At 43.8% G+C, this 23,899-nt stretch overlaps 1 protein-coding gene across 1 annotated transcript; it reads left to right on the top strand.

Moving 5' to 3' along the window:
• The first annotated feature begins 560 nt into the window (after nt 1-560).
• On the top strand, nt 561-7,516 carry LOC110492482 (intermediate filament protein ON3). The gene is made up of 9 exons (XM_021566839.2): nt 561-912; nt 2,874-3,082; nt 3,278-3,338; nt 3,678-3,773; nt 3,903-4,067; nt 4,181-4,306; nt 4,829-5,049; nt 5,210-5,253; nt 5,493-7,516. Exons 1-9 carry the CDS (start codon nt 649-651, stop codon nt 5,588-5,590), a joined length of 1,284 nt encoding a protein of 427 aa, XP_021422514.2. The 5' UTR covers nt 561-648; the 3' UTR covers nt 5,591-7,516.
• Nucleotides 7,517-23,899: the final 16,383 nt, after the last annotated feature.

Raw genomic sequence — 23,899 nt, 5'->3', positions numbered from 1 at the left:
ACCAGGGGATGAACTTTCTGGTCAATCAATTACTTTAATTTATAAATAAAGGAATAAAGAACCCAAAGAGGTGAGATGCTGGCTAACTGTCACATACTCTCATAACTGGAACACAACTCCCATAACTGGACAAGCTGACTTGGAGAACATGAAAGACACACATCGTTACCTCTTTTAGATGGCACCAGTAGTTAAAGAGAGAAAATATTAAGTTAAATATAAAGGCCAGTGTAAAGTCTTGTTATTAAAAAACAGTTCTAAAGGCTGGCTGATACAGCACATCACATTCCCTCTAAGGTGTTTTTTGACCTTTGAGTGTTCATGTGGTAGAGGTAAAACCACAAGTCTTGGTTCCCTAAAGCAAGTCAGGTATCCAGGTACACCATGTCTGTAACAGAGGGTGAAGGGGCTTAAAATAGGTATGTACAGTATGCATTTGACTGGTTCTTCCACATTGAGAAGTGGCATACCTTGACCAACTCTTTCACGCCCACACACATACATACACCCACACACAGACACAGGCTACACTGGCCCTACCCTGGCCCTTCTATATAAGGGGATGAATTTGTTAACGGTAACACACCTCAGCAACTCCAGCCTCAGTCTGCAATCATCCCAGCTGTAATACATTCACACAACGGAACCATGAGCATAAGGACAAAGAATCGCACTGGGACAAGCCCTAATTACATGAGGGACTTCAGCAGCATGTCCTTGGGCTCCAGAAATGGCCCCAGGACAAGCAGCAGCGGCCTCTACATGGGAGGCTCCATCACGGCCGTGACCATCAACCAGAGCCTGCTGGCACCCATCAACCTGGATATCGACCCCAAAATCCAGGCTGTCCGCACCCATGAGATGAACCAGATCAAGGGTCTCAACAACCGCTTTGCCACTTTTATTGATAAGGTACAGTATAAATAGTGTTTTTTGCCGCTTGCTGTTTTTTGTCGTTTGTTTGTGTGAATGTTCAACTCAAGTGAAAAATACTGGAAAAAATATTAAAAGTCAGAGTTATTGTGGTAAATCCAGAAAATGTATGAAAAGCATTAAAAATGAGGAGTGAGGTGGATTGCATCACATCTTCTTAATAACGGCATTCTTAATAATAATAATAATAAGAGGAATATGGTTGTGATGATGGTAATGACACTCCAATCTACAGTCATGGCCAAAAGTTTTGAGAATTACACAATTTCACGCCCTGACCTTAGTTATCTTTGTTTTCTTTATTATTTTGGTTAGGTCAGGGTGTGACGAGGGTGGTATGTGTGTTTTTCACTTGTCTAGGGTTTTTGTATATCTATGGGGTTTTGGTATGTCTAGGTAAATGTAGGTCTATGGTGGCCTGAATTGGTTCCCAATCAGAGGCAGCTGTTTATCGTTGTCTCTGATTGGGGATTCTATTTAGGTTGCCATTTCCCATTTTGGTTTTGTGGGTTATTGTCTATGTGTAGTTGTCTGTCAGCACTCGTGGTATATAGCGTCGTTTGTTTAGTGGTTTTCCTTCATTAAAATAACAATGTATGCTTATCACGCTGCCCCTTGGTCTCATCAATATGATGAACGAAACACACAAATATTAATTTTCACAAAGTCTGCTGCCTCAGTTTGTATGATGGCAATTTGCATATACTCCAGAATGTTATGAAGAGTGATCAGATGAATTGCAATTAATTGCAAAGTCCCTCTTTGCTATGCAAATGAACTGAATTCCCCAAAAACATTTCCACTGCATTTCAGCCCTGCCACAAAAGGAACAGCTGACATCATGTCAGTGATTCTCTCGTTAACACAGGTGTGAGTGTTGACGAGGACAGGAGATCATTCTATCATGTGGATTGGGTTCGAATAACAGACTGGAAGCTTCAAAAGGAAGGTGGTGCTTGTAATTATTGTTCTTCCTCTGTCAAACATGGTTACCTGCAAGGAAACACATGCTGTCATCATTGCTTGGCACAAAAAAGGCTTCACAGGCAGGGATATTGCTGCCAGTAAGATTGCACCTAAATCAACCATTTATTGGATCATCAAGAACTTCAAGGAGAGTGGTTCAATTGTTGTGAAGAAGGCTTCAGGGCGCCCAAGAAAGTCCAGCAAGCGCCAGGACCGTCTCCTGAAGTTGATTCAGCTGCTGGATCGGGGCACCACCAGTACAGAGCTTGCGCAGGAATGGCAACAGGCAGGTGTGAGTGCATCTGCACGCAAAGTGAGGGGAAGACTTTTGGAGGATGGCCTGGTGTCAAGAAGGGCAGCAAAGAAGCCACTTCTCTCCAGGAAAAAACATCAGGGACAGACTGATATTCTGCAAAAGGTACAGGGATTGGACTGCTGATTCTGACAAACTGCAAGCATTGATTATGGGCTGCCATCAGTCAGGATGTGGCACATAAGTTAATTGACAGCATGCCAGGGCGGATTGCAAAAAAGTCAACACTTTTTTTTGAAAAAGAAGGGTCAACACTGCAAATATTGACTCTTTGCATGAACTTCATATAATTGTCAATAAAAGCCTTTGACGCGTATGAAATGCTTGAAATTATACTTCAGTATTCCATAGTAACATCTGACAAAAATATCTAAAGACACTGAAGCAGCAAACTTTGTGGAAATTAATATTTGTGTCGTTCTCAACTTTTGGCCACGACTGTACATAATTAGAGAACCAATCTTGTATAGTCCATAACAGAATTAAGACATTGTTTCCTCCTCTTGGAGTGTTTAACCCTAGAAGCACCTCTCCCTCTGGGCACTGTTTCAATGTTTGTGTGTGTGTGTGTACGTGCCTGCGTGTGTGCCAAACATGACGTGTGGACTGAGGAGTCCAAACATCTATAATAACAAATCAATTATTTATGTGTGTGTCACAGGTGCGACACCTGGAGCAGCAGAACAAGATGCTGGAGACCAAGTGGAAGCTGATGCAGGACCAGACAACTGGCTCCTCCAACATAGAACCCATGTTCCAGACCTACATCAAAAACCTGCAGAGACAGCTGGACCAGATCAACAATGACAAGGACCTGTTGGATATGGAGAACAGGAACATGCACCATAATGTGGAAGACTTAAAATCAAAGTAAAGACACAGTGACGTTAGTCTGGTTGGAGATCTGTTTGTGCATTAGCCAATTCCTCTGTCATGTTTGTTGTCATGCAAGACATGCATGCTGGACTGTGACAAACGCCTGCATAATGCAGCTCTTCGGGGCCAGAGTTGTTCTCCCCTGTTATAGAGACCCTAACCCTATTCTATTGCTTTGGCTTGTTCCAGGTATGAAGATGAGATCAGAAAGAGGAACACAGCAGATCATGACTTTGTCCTGCTGAAAAAGGTATGCAACTGAATGATAACATTCAGTGAAGAATAGTCTCAGAAATGTATTGTATAGATAAAGTATAGCCAGAGTCCCATTCTGATCTAATTTGATTAATCTGCCGTGGGTGGAAGATTAATAATAGTTAGGGAAAATAGGCATATCATCAAAGGTGTATTACAAATGTGCTTTTTATGTTCAATAAAGCTTGAGTATTTTCCATATAAACAAGAGTCAGTAATGCAAACATCTACATATGAACAGGAAAAAAGGGGCTATGACGTGTTATGTGAGGCCGCATCGGGTAGGCATGTTTCTCAGTGTCACAGCTGTTGACTGTCTTCTGATGTCCTGTAGGATGTGGATGCTGGTTACCTGTCCAAGGTGGCTCTGGAGGACAGGTTGGCTGGGCTGGAAGAGGAGGTCAACTTCTTGAAGGTCTTGTACGATCAGGTAAGGCAGTGCTAAATCACACATATATATTTTTGATGCCCCTATAGTCAAAGATGCCAATACTATAGAGACACGGTATTTAACACTATAGAGATGAATAGAGAAATGACATTGTTTCTTTCATGACAGGAGCTGGGTGAGCTGCAGTCTGACGTGAAGGACACCTCTGTGGTGGTTCAGATGGACAACTCCAGGGGCCTGGACATGAACCAGATCATAGCTGACGTCAAGGCCCAGTACGAAGACATCGCTGCTCGCAGTCGCGAGCAGGCCGAGAGCTGGTACAAGACCAAGGTGAGGTCAGGGGTTAGAGAATGAGGAAATCTTAAGGGTTCATGCCTAATGGAGCAGTACAGCAGGTCAAACAATAATTCGTAAAATAAACCTGTCGTCTCTGCCCACATCAGGTTGAAAGTTTGGCCGGCCAGGCTGGCCAGGCTGCAGAGGAGCTGCGCAACACCAAGGCTGAGATCGCCGAGCTGAACCGACTCATCAGCCGCCTGCAGAACGAGATTCTGGCTGTCAAGGGACAGGTGAGCATCGCACCTGACTGGAAGGAGTAATAAAGAATTCTATAATTGAAGACTGTTTTAATCATAGACTATAGTGTCAGACCTGATAGAACACCACCTTATAATTGAGGAGTACTGTATGTCAAGGCTTGGTGCCAGACTGATTTCTGCTTTGGCCAACTTCTCATTATCTACGATTTGGCACAGCACCATTGTGACACTGACACTCTCAGAATGTGACACTCTCAGAATAAAATACCAAAATCTTTGTCTGGAGGACAAAGACACATTTTAGAATGGAGCAATTAAGTCATATGCCGGATGGCAGCACATGTTCACTGGGTATAATTACACATACACAAATGGAGGACAGATGATGACAGTGTTTATGCATACCTGAACTACATAGGCCTACGTTATGCATACAATAATGTATTCTGGGCTATAATGAAAACCTAATTACTGTAAAAATGACCCATTTCTAACAGCGTGGAGAAAACCACGCTTATTTTTTCTGTTTCATTTTCCCCCTTAACCCTATAGAAGGCCAACCTGGAGAGACCGATAACCGAGGCAGAGGAACATGGGGAGATTGCCGTAAAGGATGCCAGGGCTCTAATCAAGGACCTGGAGGTAGCTATGCAGAGAGCCAAGCAGGACATGGCCTGCCAGATCAGGGAGTACCAGGACCTGATGAACGTCAAGCTGGCCTTGGACATCGAGATTTCCACCTACAGGAAACTGCTGGAGGGCGAGGAGACCAAGTAAGGAGATTATGAAACTCTGAGGGACTCAAAGTTCCACTATGACCAGCTCCTCTGCATAGACGGCTTCCGAAATCCATGATGCAGAGAAAATTAAGTGTGTGTGTATGATATGTATGCTGTATGATGTTGTTATTCTCTCTTCCTCTTCCGTCCACAGATTTGGACAACAATCAATCACCAACATTTCTACCACAAAGCCTTGTAAGTTCTATCACCCTAATCTACTAGACGCTCCTGACAGAACTATTATCTCTAAAGTTAACATTCTCCTCTCACATTCCTTTACCTTCGAACCTTGTTTTACGAAGGCTTATACTATTGATAGGATTTAGGGATCGAAAACAGGTGTGGTGATTGGCAGGAAGAGGGGTAAGGGAATCTTGATGGTGACATGAGCTTTTTCTAATAACAACCCGCATCCTCCTCTTTTCCCCCCCCAGACACCATGCCAGAGACCAGCTACCAGCAGCCCACCCGATCTTCTGCTGTCTTCATCAAAATGGTGGAAACCACCGACTCCTCCAGATCGTACCACTGAAAAACAAAATGTTACTGAGATGCAACATGACTCAGTGGTCATTTTCAGAAGGGGCTACAGTTTCCATAACAATCCGTAGCACTCATAATATATTGATGCAGTCATAGAGCATTATGAGACTAGAGCCCATTGGCTGTGATATTTATCATACTATGAATATTTATAAGACTATCACCCAAGAATTTGCATCAAGGAAAGTGTTACTGTTACTTTATACCATGGCATTGTAGAATACTTGTTTTTGATTGGCTTGAAGGGCATTCTAGAACGTGCACTGTTTTCCTATAAGGCATTGGTGTAGTTGCACGGTAGAATTCAATGGCTATAGTTAATTCTTACGTGTTCTATGTTTGAGCTGCTCTTGAAAGCAAAGTCGAATTGAAAACTTCATTGCCATTGAATCCGATTTTCATAATGGGAAGATAGGACTGGTGATTTAGTTAACCAAACAGACTTGCAAGTTTAGCTATCATGGCAACTACTGTAGCCATCTAGTAAACTTGCTAGCTTCTTCAGTGGATGTTGAAAACATTCCTACCGGCAAATTAACTAATTTCTATTGGCAATTATGTTAAATTATAGTCATGGTATAAAATGGATAATCAACGCTGGGCTCTTTTTGTTCTCTGGACACTAATGCAACTCGGTGTGAGGTCGGTTCCACTCTGCTAGCACGTAGTGGAACACACCGTGTCGGTAATTATTTTCCATTGAACGCATAGAGCCCCTCGTTGATTATCCCTTACATATACTTCATCATACTACATCAGAGAAATGATGTCAACCAGACCTCACAGAACCACTTTATTTGTTATGCTCTACTATAAACTGAATTGAGCTTGTTTCCCAGTATAAGGTTAGCCTAAAATAGTTTTCTTTACTTCTATTAAAACGGTTTAATGATGCAATATCATGTACCAAGATGTTCAGACACAAATAGACTCATAATGGGGATCACATGCAATCGTTTGACTCATTTTTCACTTCTGACAGATTATTGACTAGACTACACATCCACATTTTCTACATTCTCTTCATTCCAACCTCCACAAAGTACCAGATGTGTGATGGTTATCATGACAAGACCTTCCTATAAGGAAGATGGGATCCACCCGAATCATTTGTGTTCCTGGATCCTTTCACAGCATTATAAGGCTGCGTTGAGATGACCCAATGACCAGCTCAGTTAATCCCTACCATTGTGAAACAGAGTTGTCATAATGCTTCAGAAAATGTATATTACACCAGGGGTGTTGGTAGACACAATGTAAGTAACCTAATTTATGTCCCTCTAACTGTCCTCTGCTGATCGTACAGCTGTTGTATACATTACTCATGAGCCAGATTTATACTATTAACACTGAGCCGGTGTGCCCTAGGAGGAAGTCCACTGTGTGCAGCTCACCCTGCACTAACATAAATAACATGAGCATATCTACTTCTGCTAAGCTTCCCAGTAAAGCAATAAAATAAGTAAGCATCCCAGAAAGGTGCTCAAAATGGCCCACATTAACATATGTAGCTTAAGAAACAAGTTTGATGAAATCAATAATTTGCTAGAAACAGATGACACTCATACTCTCATATCTCTGATAATACCTTTGACACAGTGGTAGCAAAACAAGGTTATGAAATGTACAGAAAAGATCAAGGTGTTGCTGTTTATATTCAGAACCACATTCCTGTAAAGATTAGAGAGGATCTGATGTTAAATACTGTTGAAGTAATATGGCTACAGGTTCATCTGCCTTACCTAAAGGCCATTCTGGGGGGAAGCTGCTATAGACCAAGTGTTAACAGTCAGTATCTGGATAACGTGAGAAATGCTTGACAATGTATGTGATATCAACCAATGTATATTTTCATTTTAATTTAAATATTGACTGGCTTTCATCAAGCTGCCCACTCAATAAAAAACTTCAAACTGTAACCAGTGCCTGCAATCTGGTTCAGGTTATCAGTCAACCTACCAGGGTAGTTACAAACAGCACATGAATGAATCATCAACATGTATTGATCACATCTTTACTAATGCTGCAGAAATTAGCTTGAAAGCAGTATCCAGAACCATCGGATGTAGTGATCACAATGTAGTAGCCATGTCTAGGAAAATCAAAGTTCCAAAGGCTGGGCCTAATATAGTGTATAAGAGGTCATAGGAATCATTACAAAATGTATTGTATGTTGATGTAAAGAATATTTGTTGGTCTGTGGTGTGTAATGAGGAGCAAACAGTTTGAAGCATTTCAAATTATGAAAGACAAGCATTGTAATTTTGAGTGTGGAAGAGGTGAAAAAAATATTGTCTGTCAACAATGACAAGCCACCGGGGTCTGACAACTTGGATGGAATATTTCTGAGGATAATAGCGGACGATATTGCCACTCCTATTTGCCATATCAATTTAAGCCTACTAGAAAGCTTGTGCCCCCAGGCTTTGAGGGGAACAAAAGTCATCCCGCTACCTAAGAATAGTAAAGCCCCCTTTACAGGCTCAAATAGACGACCAATCAGCATGTTACCAACCCTTAGTAAACTTTTGGAAAAGATGGTGTTTGACCATATACAATGCTATTTTAAAGTAAACAAATTGACAACAAACTTTCAGCAAGCTTATATGGAAGGAGATTCAACAAGCACACACTTACACAAATGACTGATGATTGGCTGAGAGAAATTTGTGATAAATAGATTGTGGGGGCTGTTTTGTTAGACTTCAGTGCGGCTTTTGACATTATCGATCATAGTCTGCTGCTGGAAAAACGTATGTGTTATGGCTTTACACTCCCTGCTATATTGTGGATAAAGAGTTACCTGTCTAACAGAACACAGAGGGTGTTCTTAATGGAAGCCTCTCCAACATAATCCAGGTAGAATCAGGAATTCCCCAGGGCAGCTGTCTAGGCCCATTACTTTTTCAATTTTTACTAATGACATGCCACTGGCTTTGAGTAAAGACAGTGTGTCTGTGTATGCAGATGACTCAACACTATACATGTCAGCTACTAAAGCGACTGAAATGACTGGAACACTTAACAAAGAGTTGCAGTTTGCTTCAGAGTGGGTCAGAAGGAATAAGTTAGTCCTAAATATTTCTACATCTCAAAGCATTGTATTTAGGACAAATAATTCACTAAACCCTAAACCTCAATTAAATCTTGTAATAAATAATGTGGAAATTGAGCAAGTTGAGGTGACTAAACTGCTTGGAGTAACCCTGGATTGTAAACTGTCATGGTCAAAACATATGATACAACAGTAGCTAAAATGGGGAGAAGTATGTCCCTAATAAAGTGCTACTCTACCTTCTTTACAGCAGTATCAACAAGGCAGGTCCTACAGGCCCTAGTTTTGTTGCACCTGGACTACTGTTCAGTCGTGTGGTCAGGTGCCACAAAAAGGGAAAATTGCAATTGGCTCAGAACAGGGCAGCATGGCTGGCCGTTTGGATGTACACATAGAGCTAATATGAATAATATGCATGTCGATCTCTCCTGGCTCAAAGTGGAGGAGAGATTGACTTCATCACTACTTGTTTTTATGAGAGGTATTGACATGTTGAATGCAACAAGCTGTCTGTTTCAACTACTGGCGCACAACTCGGACACCCATGCATACCCCACAAGACATGCCACAAGAGGTCTCTTCACAGTCCCCAAGTCCAGAACAGACTATGGGAGGCGCAAAGTACTAAATAGAACCAGGACTACATGAAACTCTATTCCACATCAAGTAACTGATGCAAGCAGTAAAATTAGATGAAAAAAACAGATAAAAATATACCTTAGCGTACAGCGGGGACTGTGAAGCAACACAAACATAGGCACAGACACATGCATACACACACGATAACATACACACTATACACACATGTACACATGTATTTTGTACTGTAAACATGTGGTAGTGGTGGAGTAGGGTACACAGTGTGTTGTGAAATCTGTGAATGTATTGAAATGGCAGTAGCTAATGGGGATCCATAATAAATACACATTTTCACACTCAGCAGACCTGAAACCAGACAATGAGAGAGAGAGAGTGAGAAGAGAGAGAAAGAGAGAACAAAACAAAATAGGTTTATGTTTTCATAATAGTTTTCTTGTGTATAATTTGGAACAATAAGTGAAAGACAACAACTGGGTTTGTAGGTATAACCAAAGGAAATTGTGGTCATGGGGCAGGTGAGAGTGGGCTTATATAACAGCACATTCAGATATCAATGACTTGGGCTTATTCACTTGATGCAAATAACAGCACATTCAGATAGCAACATCTTGTGAATAATAATAATAATAATTTTTAACTAGTCAGTAAAGAACAAATTCTTATTTACAATGAGAGCCTACTGGGGAACAGTGGGTTAATTGCCTTGTTCAAGGAAAGAACAACAGATTTTTACCTTGTCAGCTCAGGGATTTGATCCAGCAACCTTTTGGTTACTGCCCCTACGCTCTAACCACTAGGCTACCTTCCACCCCACAACATACATCTGTTATGTAGAAAATAGAATAATAGGCAGTCATGCCAGCATCAGGCTGACCAAAACAGATAAACTCAGGGTCTTAGTTATAGGCTAGAACTAGAGTCTGGAGTTTTTCTGCATCAGGTCACGTCTTCTTCAGGAAAAACTAGAGTCTAGACACAAGACGACTGGACCCTACCTAACGAAGCTATTTGATATGAAGAGCAAAAAGCCTTTACTGGGCGAGATGCTAATAATTATTGACAGTGCTTGACAGATTAACCCCGCCCACTTTAGCACTCTCCTTCCTTCCACCTCTTGATGAATGGAATGTTGTTTTCAGGAAGTGCAGAAATATTTTATCTTAGATGAATTGTTGCTAACACCCTACTGTTGTTCTGAATCATACACTTATCTGTCTCGTTGTGGTATGTGATGACTCAACCTAAATGTTACTTTGTGTGTAAATGGCTGTGATTGTACACTATATATACAAAAGTATGTGGACACCCCTTCAAATTAGGGGATTTGGCTATTTCAGCCTCACCCTTTGCTGACAGGTGTATAAAATCACTCACACACAGCCATGCAATCTTCATAGACAAACATTGGCAGTAGAATGGCCTTACTGAAAAGCTCAGTGACTTTCAATGTGGCACCGTCATTGGATTTCACCTTTCAACAAGTCAGTTCTTCACATTTCTGCCCTGCTAGAGCTGCCCCGGCCAACTGTAAGTACTGTTATTGTGAAGAGGAAACGTCTAGGAGCAACAACGGCTCAGCCGCTGGCTGGAGTGGAGTATATGCAAATAAAATGCTGTAGTTTAAAACCTGTTTGGGATAGGGGGCAGCATTTTCACGTCTGGATGAAAAGCTCGCCCAGAGTAAACTGCCTGCTACTCAGGCCCAGTTGCTAATATATGCATATTAGTAGATTTTGATAGAAAACACTCTGAAGTTTCTAAAACTGTTTGAATGATGTCTGTGAGTATAACAGAACTCATATGGCAGGCAAAAACCTGAGACAAATCCAACCAGGAAGTGGGAAATCTGAGGTTTTTAGTTTTTCAACTAATTTCCTATCCAATATACAGTGTCTATGGGGTCATATTGCACTTCCTAAGGCTTCCACTAGATGTCAACAGTCTTTAGAACCTTGTTGGGGGATTCTACTGTGAAGTGGGGGCTAATGAGAGCTGTTTGAGCCAGGTGTCTGGCAGAGTGCCATGAGCTGATCTCAAGACAAAGAAATTCTCCGGTTGGAACATTATTGAATCACACGCACTCATGTGAGAGTTAGCTGTGTTCCATCGCATTTCTACAGACAAAGGAATTCTCCGGTTGAAACATTATTGAAGATTTATGATAAAAACATCCTAAAGATTGATTCCATACTTCGTTTGACATGTTTCTATGAACTGTAATATGACTTTTCGTCTGAACTTTCACCTGGACTTGCCCGCGCCTCGTGAGTTTGTATTGTGTACTAAACGCATTAACAAAAAGGAGATATTTGGACATAAATGATGGACTTTATCGAACAAATCAAACATTTACTGTGAAACTGGAATTCCTGGGAGTACATTCTGATGAAGATCATCAAAGGTAAGTGAATATTTATAACGCTATTTCTGACTTTTACTGACTCCACAACATGGCGGATATCTGTGTGGCTTGTTTTTGTTGTCTGAGCGCTGTACTCAGATTATTGCATGGTTTGCTTTATCCGTAAAGTTTTTAAAAAATCTGACACAGAGGTTGCATTAAGGAGAAGTATATCTCTAATTCTGTGCATAACACTTGTATCTAATGTTAAAGTTTATGATGAGTATTTCTGTAAACTCTCTGCAAATTCGCCGGATGTTTTCGAGGCACATTACTGAACAATAACACGCCAATGTAAACTGAGATTTTTGGATATAAATATGAACTTTATCGAACAAAACATACATGTATTGTGTAACATGAAGTCCTATGAGTGCCATCTGATGAAGATTATCAAAGGTTAGGTGATTAATTTGATCTCTATTTCTGCTTTTTGTGGCTCCTCTCTTTGGCTGGAAAATGGATGGATGTGTTTTTGTGACTAGGCTCTGACCTAACATAATCATATGTTGTGCTTTCGCTGTAAAGCCTTTTTGAAATCGGACACGATGGGTAGATTAACAAGAAATGAAGCTTTAATTTGGTGTATTGCACTTGTGAATGTATGAAAGTTACATATTAAAAAATGAATTTGCGCACTGCCTTTTCAGCGAAATGTTGTCGAGGCGTTCCGCTAGCCATAAGAAGATAATGATAGTAAAACTCTGGTGTTTTGTGGAAACTAGTTTATTTTACGGACGTAGTGTAGTAGGCCCTATTTAATATAGTATTCTACAGTATACTACAACATTCTATAGTAAGTACTTTACATGATCGAGGGATACTACAGTTTTGTAATATACTGTAGTATCCCTCGATTGTGTAGTGCTTAATATAGTGTCATGACGTGGCCCTTCCTGGGTATAGATTGTGGCATCTCCCTCCCTCTCCTACACTCAGGCTCTGTTATGTCAGGTCATAAATTCCTTGCAGAGACTCTCTCCCCCTGGCCATGCAGAAAGAGACACATAGAGAGAACAAAGGATTTCACATGGCGAACTCCTAAATCCCCAAAATGGGGATTTGATGCATAATGTCCACTTGTGAGGTGGGAATGTTCCATGGACACTTAAGGGACAGACAGGTATGACGAGTGTGTTTTATTTGGTAACCTCAGAGAGGACAGGAAACACACATAACTATATCTCTGAATATGTACATTTCTCAATTATTAGATTTGCATCTAATTCTTGTATAAAATGAATGAGTAAAGATTATACTATTTGTGAAATGATGTAATATGATGTTAAACCTTTAATGTGAAATAATTATATTCCCTTTGAAGTTGAACTAAGTCATTGGCCCGCCCCCGTGAGCACAGGCATGATCTGGCGTCATAGACCCGCCTTTTCTATTGTTACAAATAAAACCCACTCCTGAGGAAATTCTCTTTAGACCACGCGTACCTTGGTCAGCTGAGGGGACAAAGGTTTGAGTTTAGACTACGCAAGCCCACAGCGTGAGCTGTGATTGAGAATAGTTATTGAATTCCTAACCATACCACGTGGAGCATTGGCTACATGGCTGGAAATAGTTAAACTCTGAGACTATCGATCCCTACAGAATAAGAGCAAATCTTAGATAATAATTACTAGTGTGCAGCTAGAAATTATGTCAATCTGGAATGTGAAGACCGACAACCACCGAAATATCTATTCTATGAGAGCATTTCTGAATGGTACTCCGAAGTATCCATTCTAACCACGAAAGACTTTGATCTACAGGGAAGCAGAGAGAGAGAGAGAGACTCTGATGAACTCTCCAACAGAAGGACTGACGATTCCAACAGAGATCACGGCGACACACTGGGCGTAAATATATATTGATTGCAATTATTCCCAAATGAGTGAGCGTTCATGTGCAAAGTAGGTGAACGGATGATCTCCACATGTGTGGTTTCCACCGTAAAGCATGGAGGAGGAGGTGTGATGGTGTGGGGGTGCTTTGCTGGTGACACTGTCAGTGATTTATTTAGAATTCAAGGCACACTTAACCAGCATGGCTACTACCGCATTCTGCAGCGATACGCCATCCATTCTGGTTTGCGCTTAGTGGGACTATCATTTGTTTTTAAACAGGACAATGACCCAAAACTCACCTCCAGGCTGTGTAAGGGCAAATTGATCAATAAGGAGAGGGATGGACTGCTGCAACAGAAGACCTGGCCTCCATAATCACCCAATATCAAACCAATTGAGATGGTTTGGGATGAGTTGGACCACAGAGTGAAAGGAAAACAGCCAACAAGTGCTCAGCATATGTAGAAACTCCTTCAAAACTGTTGGAAAAGTATTCCAAATGAAGCTAGTTGAAAGAATACCAAGAGTGTGCAAAGATGTCATCAAGGCATGGCTACTTTGACAAATCTCAAATATAAAATATATTTTGATTTGTTTAACATTTTTTTGGTTATCTGGAAGGACCACCAGAGGGCAGGCTGGGCTCACGGATAGTAGCCCAACAAGGCATGGGAGACAAGGTAACCAGAGGCAATTAAGCACAGCTGACGGTACTAATGACATACTCTCCTTCCCCTATAAGAGAGAGAATGGAACCAGCAGAGTGGGGAGGGGAAAACTATCCCTGGAAGATGGCCACCGAGAGAGAGGAGCTATCCAGGAAGAACCACTAAGACGGTGACAATCCCGTGACTTTTGTTGTAGTTTAAAGCTAATCCTATTGTGTTCCTGTTTCATCTGTATGTTTTTCCTTGGAAGATTTTCATTGATTATGTTGGAGTGTTTGTGTTGACCAAATGCCCTCAATAGAGAACTGTGTTCAATCAAGAAAACCTACTCCTGACTCGTTTATTCCACCTTCCCGCTTTAGAGTGACGCCCAATTACTTGGTCCGCTCACAGTTACTACATGAAATATCTGTTATTTCGTAGTTTTGATCTCTTCACTATCATTCTACAATGTAGAAAATAGTCAAAATAAAGAAAACCCTTGAATGAGTAGGTGTGTCAACTTTTGACTGGTACTGTAGGTACAGCAGATCTCCTTATTGTATGAGACACTTTTAAATTTACTTTTAGAGGCCATTCAATATAATATTCATCATTAAAACAAAAGCAATTTAGGTCAAAAGAGATTAGACTAATAAAGTAAATAGAGGAAATAACAGTGCAGGTGGATGGTAATGGAAACTGTACTATAGAGGCACAACATAGGTTAGAGGAAAAACAAAAATAATTGCAGGTACTTATTCAACAAGGATCAAGTGTAATGTATTACAAGAATAAATCGAATTGGACATTGTTCTTGAGTCTTCAACATAGAAATGCTACCAAAAGTAATTTACAGAAACTCGTTACAAATGGAGTCATGGAGTCATAATCACCAAATTATATATTGAAAGAGGAAGCAAAGAAGTGGCAGGGCTGAGTATTTGTAGAGGTCTTGATTATGGAACAGGTTGCAGCTGGTGGGGATCTGCTCTGACTCCAGCACACCTGTCTCCGCCCACACAATCACACACACACACACACACACACACACACACACAGAGGGAGAAAGCGCTGGGGGAGTGGCGGAAGGTCAAGGAGACGGGCACCACTTGGCGCCTGACCAGGCTTATCTGGGTGTGAGGTAGAGAAATCACATAAAAGGGAGGGGTCCAGAATGTGACGGTGTGGCACCCAGCAGCACTCCTTAGGCCCGTATCCTTCCCAGCCAACCAGGTACTGCCAGCTGCGACTCCGACGGCGAACATCCAAAAGCCGCCGGACGGTATAGGCAGGATGGTCATCGATGAGCTGAGGGGGTGGAGGAGCCGCTGCAAGAGAAGACATGGGACTGGAGCAGACAGGTTTAATCAGGGATACATGGAAGGTAGGATGGATCCTGAGAGAGGCTGGGAGTTTCAGACGCACAGCAGAGGGGTTAATGACACAGCCAATTTCAAATGGACCAATGAATCTAGGGAAAGTTTCTTCGATGCCACCTTCAATGGCAGGTCCTTCGATAAGAGCCATACCTTTTGACCTGGGGTGTAGACTGGAGCTGAGGCCCGGCAACGGTTGGCTTAGGACTGGTTCCTGTCAGAGGCACGAAGAAGGGCAGCCCGGGCCTTCCTCCCGGTACGGTTACAACGGTGCAGATGGTCCTGGACAGAAGGAACCACAACTTCAACCTTTTAGGTCGGGGAACAAGGGGGGTTGGTAACCCAGAGCACACTCGAAAGGTGACATACCTGACAATGCGTTGGTGAGGGTGTTATGGGCATATTCAATCCAGGGTAGCTAAGCACTCCAGGAGTAAGGGTTAGCAGAAGTCACGCAGCGTAGGGCAGTCTCCATCTCTTGGTTGGCCCGTTCGGCCTGGCCGATGGTCTGGGGGTGATATCCAGAAGAACAACTGACATTGATACCAAGAGAGAAGGATGGATCTCCATAACTGGGAGGTAAACTGGGGTCCTCTGTCGGAAACAATGTAGGTGGGAATGCCATGCAGATGAAACACATGGGATACTAGCAGGTCCGCAGTCTCTCTGGAGGACGGGAGCTTGGAGAGGGGAATGAAGTGAGCCACTTTGGAAAACCTGTCAATAATGGTGAGGATGATGGAGTTAATGTTAGATGGGGGAAGGCCAGTGACGAAGTCCATAGCTATGTGTGACCAGGGGTGACTGGGTATGGGAAGAGGGCAAATCAGACCGGAAGTGGGTTTAGTGGCGTTTTTGTTCCGGGCACAAACCGAACAGGCTGAGATAAACTCCTGGACATCTCTCTCCATGGTGGGCAACGACAGACGCAGGAAGGCGAGGGTCCGGTTCATACCAGGGTGACAGGTGAGGTGGGTAGAATGGCCCCATTGAAGAATGTCAGAGCAAACACAATCTGGAACAAACAGAGCATTACTTGGACTGTTACCCGGGTCAGGCTGGTTCTGCTGAGCCTGGCGCTTATGGGACTCGATCACCCAGGCGACGGCGGCAAAAATGCAGGACGATGGCACAATGGCTTCCGGCTCGGTACCCGTGTTGTCGGTGGTGAACTGGCGGGAGAGGGCATCAGGCTTGGTATTCTTCGAACCGAGGCGATAAGTGAGTGTGAAATTGAATCTACCGAAGAACAAGGCCCACCTGGCTTGCCGGGAGTTCAGATGTTTGGCGGTCTGGATGTAGGGCACGTTTTTATGGTCAGTCCACATGATGAAGGGGGGTACAGAGCACTCCAGTCAGTAACGCCATTCCTCAAGAGCCAGCTTAACTGCCAGGAGTTCCCGGTTTCCGATGTCAAAATTCCTCTCTGCAGGTGAGAGCTTACGGGAAAAGAATGCACATGGGTGGACCTTCTGATCAGAGGGGGAACGTTGAAACAGAACAGCACCTACTCCGGTGTCAGAGGCGTCCACGATGAACTGGAGTTCTGGGTTGGGCTGAGTAAGGACCAGAGAGGAGGTGAAGCGACGCTTGAGTTCCAGGAATGCTGTCTCTGCCTCAGGTGTCCAGTGGAACGGAGTGGAGGTGGAGGTGAGAGTGGTGAGAGGTGCTGCCAGACGGCTGTAGTTGCGGATGAAACATCTAAAAAAAATTGCAAACCCCAGGAAACGCTGTAGCTGCTTCAGGTTGGAGGGCGCAGGCCACTCTGTGACTGCCATGACTTTGGCGGGGTCCATAGGTAACTGTCCATGTGCAATAATATAACCCAGGAAAGACACTGATGCAGCATGGAACTCACATTTTTCAGCTTTAACAAAACGTTTATTCTCCAACAGCCATTGACGAACTTGGCGAACGTGTTGCTGGTGAGCCTCAGGGTCCTTGGAAAAAATCAGGATGTCATCTAAATAGACAAAAACGAAGCATCCAATCACACCCCTCAGCACATCATCAAGTAAGACCATAAGGTATGACCAAATACTCAAAGTGACCAAGTGGTGTGTTGAACGCAGTCTTCCACTCGTCCCCCTCTCTTATGCAGACAAGGTGGTAGGCATTCCGGAGGTCGAGTTTGGTAAACACCATGGCACCATGGAAGGAGGGGGGGAGGGGGCAGAGCTAATAAGTGGCAAGGGATACTTGTTCTTAACTTTGATATTATTCGGGCCACGGAAGTCTATGCATAGCCTCAGTGACCCATCCTTCTTCTTCACAAAGAAAAACCAAGCACCCACCGGAGAGGTAGATGGCTTGATAAGTCCTGCAGCCAGAGAATCCTGGATGTACCTCTCCATAGCCTCTTGCACAGGGCAAGAGAGGTTAAACAACCAGCTACTTGGGAGAGGAGCTCCAGGCTGGAGGTCAACGGCACAGTCGTACGGCCGATAAGGCGGCAGTGACAGGGCGTGGTGCTTGCTGAACACAGGAGCTAGATCGTGATACTCGGGAGGAACTGATGACAGATCCGTAGGTTCTGGAATGAACTGGGGCACAGACAAGGCAGGGGGAAGGGCGGAATGTAGACAATTAGAGTGATAAAATGAACTCCAACTGGTTACCTTTCCGGCGGTCAAGTCAATCTGTGGGTTGTGTAGCTTTAACCATGGATGGCCAAGAACCAGGGGAGAGTAAGGACAGTCGAATATGTGGAACCTGATCTTTTCCTGGTGATTTCCAGAGAGACGCAGTATGACAGAGACGGTTCTCTCACAGACACAGGCGAGGAGCTGTCCATTGAGAGCGTTGGCATTGAGGGGTGAATCGAGTGGGACAGTGTCCAGCCCAACTGGATAGCTACACCTTGGTCCAGGAAGCTCTCCTCGGCGCCCAAATCGATGAAAATAGACTGAGGAAAAGCCTGGCTCTGCCACACAAGCGCGTTCTGGAATGCTCCCTGAAGGGCCTCCTCAATCCAGCCGCTCTCAGCGGCGAGGGTGCGAGACTCACAAGCTATCTCAGCAACACTATGGGGGCCTTGACGGAGGGACAGGAGTCATTTTGCGGCATCCTTACCGCAGACCGGGTGGTCGAAGACTTTCTTCATCTCCTCCGTGAATCTGGAGTAGGAGAAGCAGATTGGGGGACTGTCTCTCCCACACCGCCATGGCCCTGGAAAAGGTTGCTCCACGGAGGCAGCCAATCAGAAAGGAAATCGTGGCCCGTTTGCTAGCGTAAGAGTAGGGCTGTTACTCAAATACTAGTGAACATTGTACCAAAAAGGCTCTGCAAGCTCCAAGGTTGCCATCGTAACGCTCGGGAGAACAAACAGCTCCCGGGGCGGAGAAGAAGGACATGGGACTGGTTATGAGCTCTGGGCGAAGGTTCGGCTCTGTAGGTCAGACAGACTCTGTGAAAACTCTTTGATGTGCTCCAGAAGGGTTTTCAGGACTTGGTCATGTTGCTCAAGCAGAGCGCATTGACCGGCAAGGATTTGGTGGAAAGGATCTGTGTCTGCTGGGTTCATCTCTTTGGCCAGATCGTACTGTTATGCGGAGTGGAACAGGGGAACCCAAGAGCAGACTCAGATGAGGAGACTGGGAGGAAGTAACCAATGTATTTATTGAAACACGGGGAAGATGGAGTGCAAGTCAGGAAACCAGGTGTGGAGGCTGAGGCTGGAGCGGGGTTAGAGTAGGGTAAGCAGGTCCGGAGGGGAATGCAAGGGAGCAGTAGAGTGGGGAATAGCAGGATGATGAGACGTGGGACTGGAGACAGGAACCAGAGACAGAATGGGCAGAATGAGCAGAGATTACGATCTGGCCGTGTGGAAGTGGGAGAGCTGAGTATTTGTAGAGTTCTTGACTATGGAACAGGTTTCGGATGGTGGGAATCTGCTCTGACTCCATCACACATGTCTCCGCCCACACACACAACACAACACAACACAACACAACACACACACACAGAGAGAGAGTACTGGGAGAGTGGCGGCAGATCAAGGAGACACAAGATGAGCAGTAGAGGGTGTGACAAGAGCAGATGTAACACTTTGTTTTGTTTACGTTGAGTGTGAGGTTGTTTTCCAGGCACACACTCCCAGAGCCCTCACCTCCTCCCTGTAGACTGTCTCGTCATTGTTGGTAATCATGCCTGCTACTGTTGTGTCGTCTGCAAACTTGATGATTGAGTTGGAGGCGTGCTTGGACACACAGTCATGAGCGAACAGGGAGTACAGGAGGGGGCTGAACAGCACCCTTGCGGGGCCCCGGTGTTGTGGATCAGCGGAGTGGAGGAGAGGCTTCCTACCTTCACAACCTGGGGGCGGCCCATCAGGAAGTCCAGGACCCAGTTGCACAGGGCGGGGTTCAGACCCAGGGTCTCGAGCTTAATGATGAGCTTGGAGGGTAATATGGTGTTGAATGCTGAGCTATAGTCAATAAACAGCATTCTTACTTAGGTGTTCCTCTTGTCCAGATGGGATACGGCAGTGTGCAGAGTGATGGCAATTGCATCGTCTGTGGATCTATTGGGGCGGTAAGCATATTGAAGTGGGTCTAGGTTGGCAGGTAAGGTAGAGGTGATATGATACTTGACTAGTCTCTCAAAGCACTTCATTATGACAGAGGTGAGTGCTACTGGGCAATAGTCATTAAGTTCAGTTACCTTTGTCTTCTTGGGTACAGGAACAATGGTGGCCATCTTGAAGCAAGTGGGGACAGCAGACTGGAATAGGGAGAGATTGAATATGCCCATAAACACACCAGCCAGCTGGTCTGAATATGCTCTGAGGACGCTGCTATGGATGCCGTCTGGACCGGCTGCCTTGCGAGGGTTAACACGTTTAAATCGTCCACGGAGAAGAAGAGCCCACAGTCCTTGATAGCGGGCCACGTGTTATCTTCAAAGCGTGAGAAGAATGTGTTTAGCCTGTCCAGAAGCAAGACGTCAGTCTCGGCGACGGGGCTATTTTTCCTTTTGTTGTCTGTGATTGTCTGTAGTCCCTGCCACGTACGTCTCGTGGCTGAGCAGTTAAATTGTGATTCCAATGTATCTCTATACGGACGTTTAGCTTGTTTGATTTCCTTGCGGAGTGAATAACCACACTGTTTATATTCTGGCATATTACCAGTCACCTTGCCATTGTTAAATGCGGTATTTTTGCGCTTTCAGTTTCGAGCAAATGCTATCATCTATCCACGGTTTCTGGTTAGGGTAGGTTTTAATAGTCACAGTGGGTACTACATCTCCTATACACTTCCTTATGAACTCAGTCACCGTATCCATGTATGTGTCTAGATTATTTTCGCATGCTACCCAGAACATATCCCAGTCCTCGTGATCAAAACAATCCTGAAGCATGGATTCCGATTGGTCAGACCAGCGTTGAACAGTATGAAGCACGGGTACTTCCTGTTTGAGTTTCTACCTATAGCACGGGAGGAAAAAGAAGGAATCATGGTCAGATTTACCGAAAGGAGGGCGGGGAAGGGCCTTGTAAGCATCCCGGAAGTTTGAATAGCAATGGTCAAGAGTCTTAGTAGTGCGAGTAGGACAGTCAATATGCTGATAGAATTTCAGCAGCCTAGTCCTCAGATTTGCTTTGTTAAAATGCCCAGCTACAATAAATGCAGCCTCAGGATATCTGGTTTCCAGGTTGCATAAAGTCCAGTGAAGTTCTTTGAGGGCCATCGAGGTTTCGGCTTGAGGTGGTATGTAAACGGCCGTGGCGATGACGGAGAGGAATACTCTTGGGAGATAATATGGTCTGCATTTAAATGTGAGGTATTCTAGATTGAGTGAACAAAATTACTTGAGTTCCTGTATGTTCCTAGAATTACACCATGAGTCGTTAATCATGAACCCCCCCCCCCCCCCCCCCCCCCCCGGCTCTTCTGCTTGTCGGAGAGATATTTATTCCTGTCTGCGCGATGTACTGCTGGCTTTACTGACTATGACAGAGTATCCCGAGAGAGTTATGTTTCCATGAAACAAAGTATGTTACAGGCCCCGATGTCTCTCTGGAAAGAAATCCTTGCTCTAAGCTCATCAACTTTGTTATCCAAAGACTGAACATTAGCGAGTAATATACCTGGAAGCGGTGGGTGGTGTGCGCGCCTCCTAAGTCAAACCAGCAGGCCGCCTCCAGTGCCTCTCCTCCGCTAGCGATGTTTTGGGTCGGCCTCTGGAATATGTTAAATTGCTCTGGAGAGAGTGAACAAAGGATCTGCTCCAGGGAAGTCGTATTCCTGGTCATAATGCTGATATTTCTGGTGAGTTACCACCACTCTAATATCCAATAGTTATTTCCGGCTGTATGAAATGACACAAAACATTTCCTGACTTAACAATGTAAAAAAGAGTACATAAAAAAACGGCTAAGGGCTGTGTCCAGGCACTCCGCGATGCGTCGTGCATAAGAACAGCCCTTAGCCGTGGTATATCGGCCATATAACACACCCCCTTTTGCCTTATTGCTTAATTAGACAATGAGGCTAACCATTTTGAAGGATACCAGACTTCTACAGCTACTGTACATGCCGTACAATGGATTAGTGCAAGCCCCACCCATGTAATGAAGGTAGGCCTTAAGTATGACATGCTCAGGAGAGAGATGTGTGCAGAAAGGAATATTGCTGCTTGAAATAAAGTTGCAATTTGTTTGCTTCATGTAATGTACAGTATCATCCCAGTGTAATTAATGTGCAGTTCAAAATTAGCACCACAAGGTGTCAGCGCTAGCATTTGTTTTACTACATGTAAACAAACCACTAGCTTGCTCTCTTAATTAAAACCTCTTAAAGGATTGGACCCTTTTTTTAAAAGTGCTCTGTAAGCTACAACCCAGTGGGCAGAGCTAGGCATTTTGCACTGGGACACGTTTTCTTTAACGGTAGAAATATACGGTATAAAGCCTCTCATTTTACACTGGGTCCGCCGTAGTTCTGTGTAACCTAGTTAATATATTTGAGACCAATGTATTGCAGTTAATTTCGTCTTTGACTTAATAAGTAAAATATCTTTGAGTAGTAAACAGGGAAACGAGTCCCAGACAGTTTGCAATAGAACATACCATTGGGATCATCTGGTTCTCACCTTATGATAGAATGTTCCGATTTTTCTGCCAGATTATCTTTCTGCACATCTCTTTATTTACAATGCTGTTTGTCATGCTTAACACCAACGCAGGACATTGAATGTTACCAGAATTGACTCAGAAAAGTAACAAAAGTAGGCCTACAGTATTTTAAAAAATGTATTTCACCTTTATTTAACCAGGTAACCAAGTTCTCATTTGCAACTTCGACCTGGCCAAGAAAAGCAGTTCGACACATACAACAACACAGAGTTGCACATGGAATAAATAAACATACAGTCAATAATAAAGTAGAAAAAGTCTATATATAGTATGTGCAAATGAGGTAGGATAAGAGAGGTAAGGCAATAAATGGGCCATAGTGGCGAAGTAATTACAATATAGCAATTAAACACTGGAATGGTAGATGTGCAGTAGATGAATGTGCAAGTACAGATACTGGGGTGCAAAGGAGCAAGAGAAATAAATAAATACAGTATGGGGATGAGGAAGTTGGATGGGCTATGTACAGGTTCAGTGATCTGTGAGCTGCTCTGACAGCTGGTGCTTAAAGCTAGTGAGGGAGATATGAGTCTCCAGCTTCAGTTATTTTTGCAGTTCATTCCAGTCATTGGCAGCAGATAACTGGAAGGAAAGGCGGCCAAAGGAAGAATTGGCTTTGGGGGTGACTAGTGAGATATACCTGCTGGAGCGCGTGCTACGGGTGGGTGCTGCTATGATGACCAGTGAGCTGAGATAAGGCGGGGCTTTACCTAGCAGAGGCTTGTAGATGAAGCCAGTGGAGCCAGTGGGTTTGGCACCGAGTATGAAGCGAGGGCCAGCCCAGAGCGTACAGGTCGCAGTGGTGGGTAGTATTTGGGGCTTGGGTGATAAAACGGATGGCAATGTGATAGACTGCATCCAATTTGTTGAGTAGAGTGTTGGAGGCTATTTTGTAAATGACATTGCCAAAGTCGAGGATTGGTAGGATGGTCAGTTTTCGAGGGTATGTTTGGCAGCATGAGTGAAGGATGCTTTGTTGCGAAATAGGAAGCCAATTCTAGATTTAATTTTGGATTGGAGATGCTTGATGCCTTGAGTCTGAAAGGAGAGTTTACAGTCTAACCAGACACCTAGGTATTTGTAGTTGTCCACATATTCTAAGTCAGAACCGTCCAGAGTAGTGATGCTGGAGGGGCAGGCATACTGGTATTGCTCTTTCCTTATTGAAATGGGGAATAAAGGAAGACTGGTTTCATTTTCAATGAAGACACAATGAAGACATTGTTAGATTGAATGTATGCCT

Source organism: Oncorhynchus mykiss, chromosome 16 (genome assembly GCF_013265735.2).
Source record: "Oncorhynchus mykiss isolate Arlee chromosome 16, USDA_OmykA_1.1, whole genome shotgun sequence".
Lineage (NCBI taxonomy): Eukaryota > Metazoa > Chordata > Actinopteri > Salmoniformes > Salmonidae > Oncorhynchus > Oncorhynchus mykiss.
This window is presented reverse-complemented; position numbering and strand designations above follow the sequence as displayed.

Coding starts and splice junctions, on each gene's coding strand:
- LOC110492482 (XM_021566839.2), top strand. CDS start 649: ATGAGCATAAGGACAAAGAATCGCACTGGGACAAGCCCTAATTACATG. Junction 3,339..3,677: donor ACTTTGTCCTGCTGAAAAAG/GTATGCAACTGA, acceptor GATGTCCTGTAG/GATGTGGATGCTGGTTACCT. Junction 3,774..3,902: donor TGAAGGTCTTGTACGATCAG/GTAAGGCAGTGC, acceptor CTTTCATGACAG/GAGCTGGGTGAGCTGCAGTC.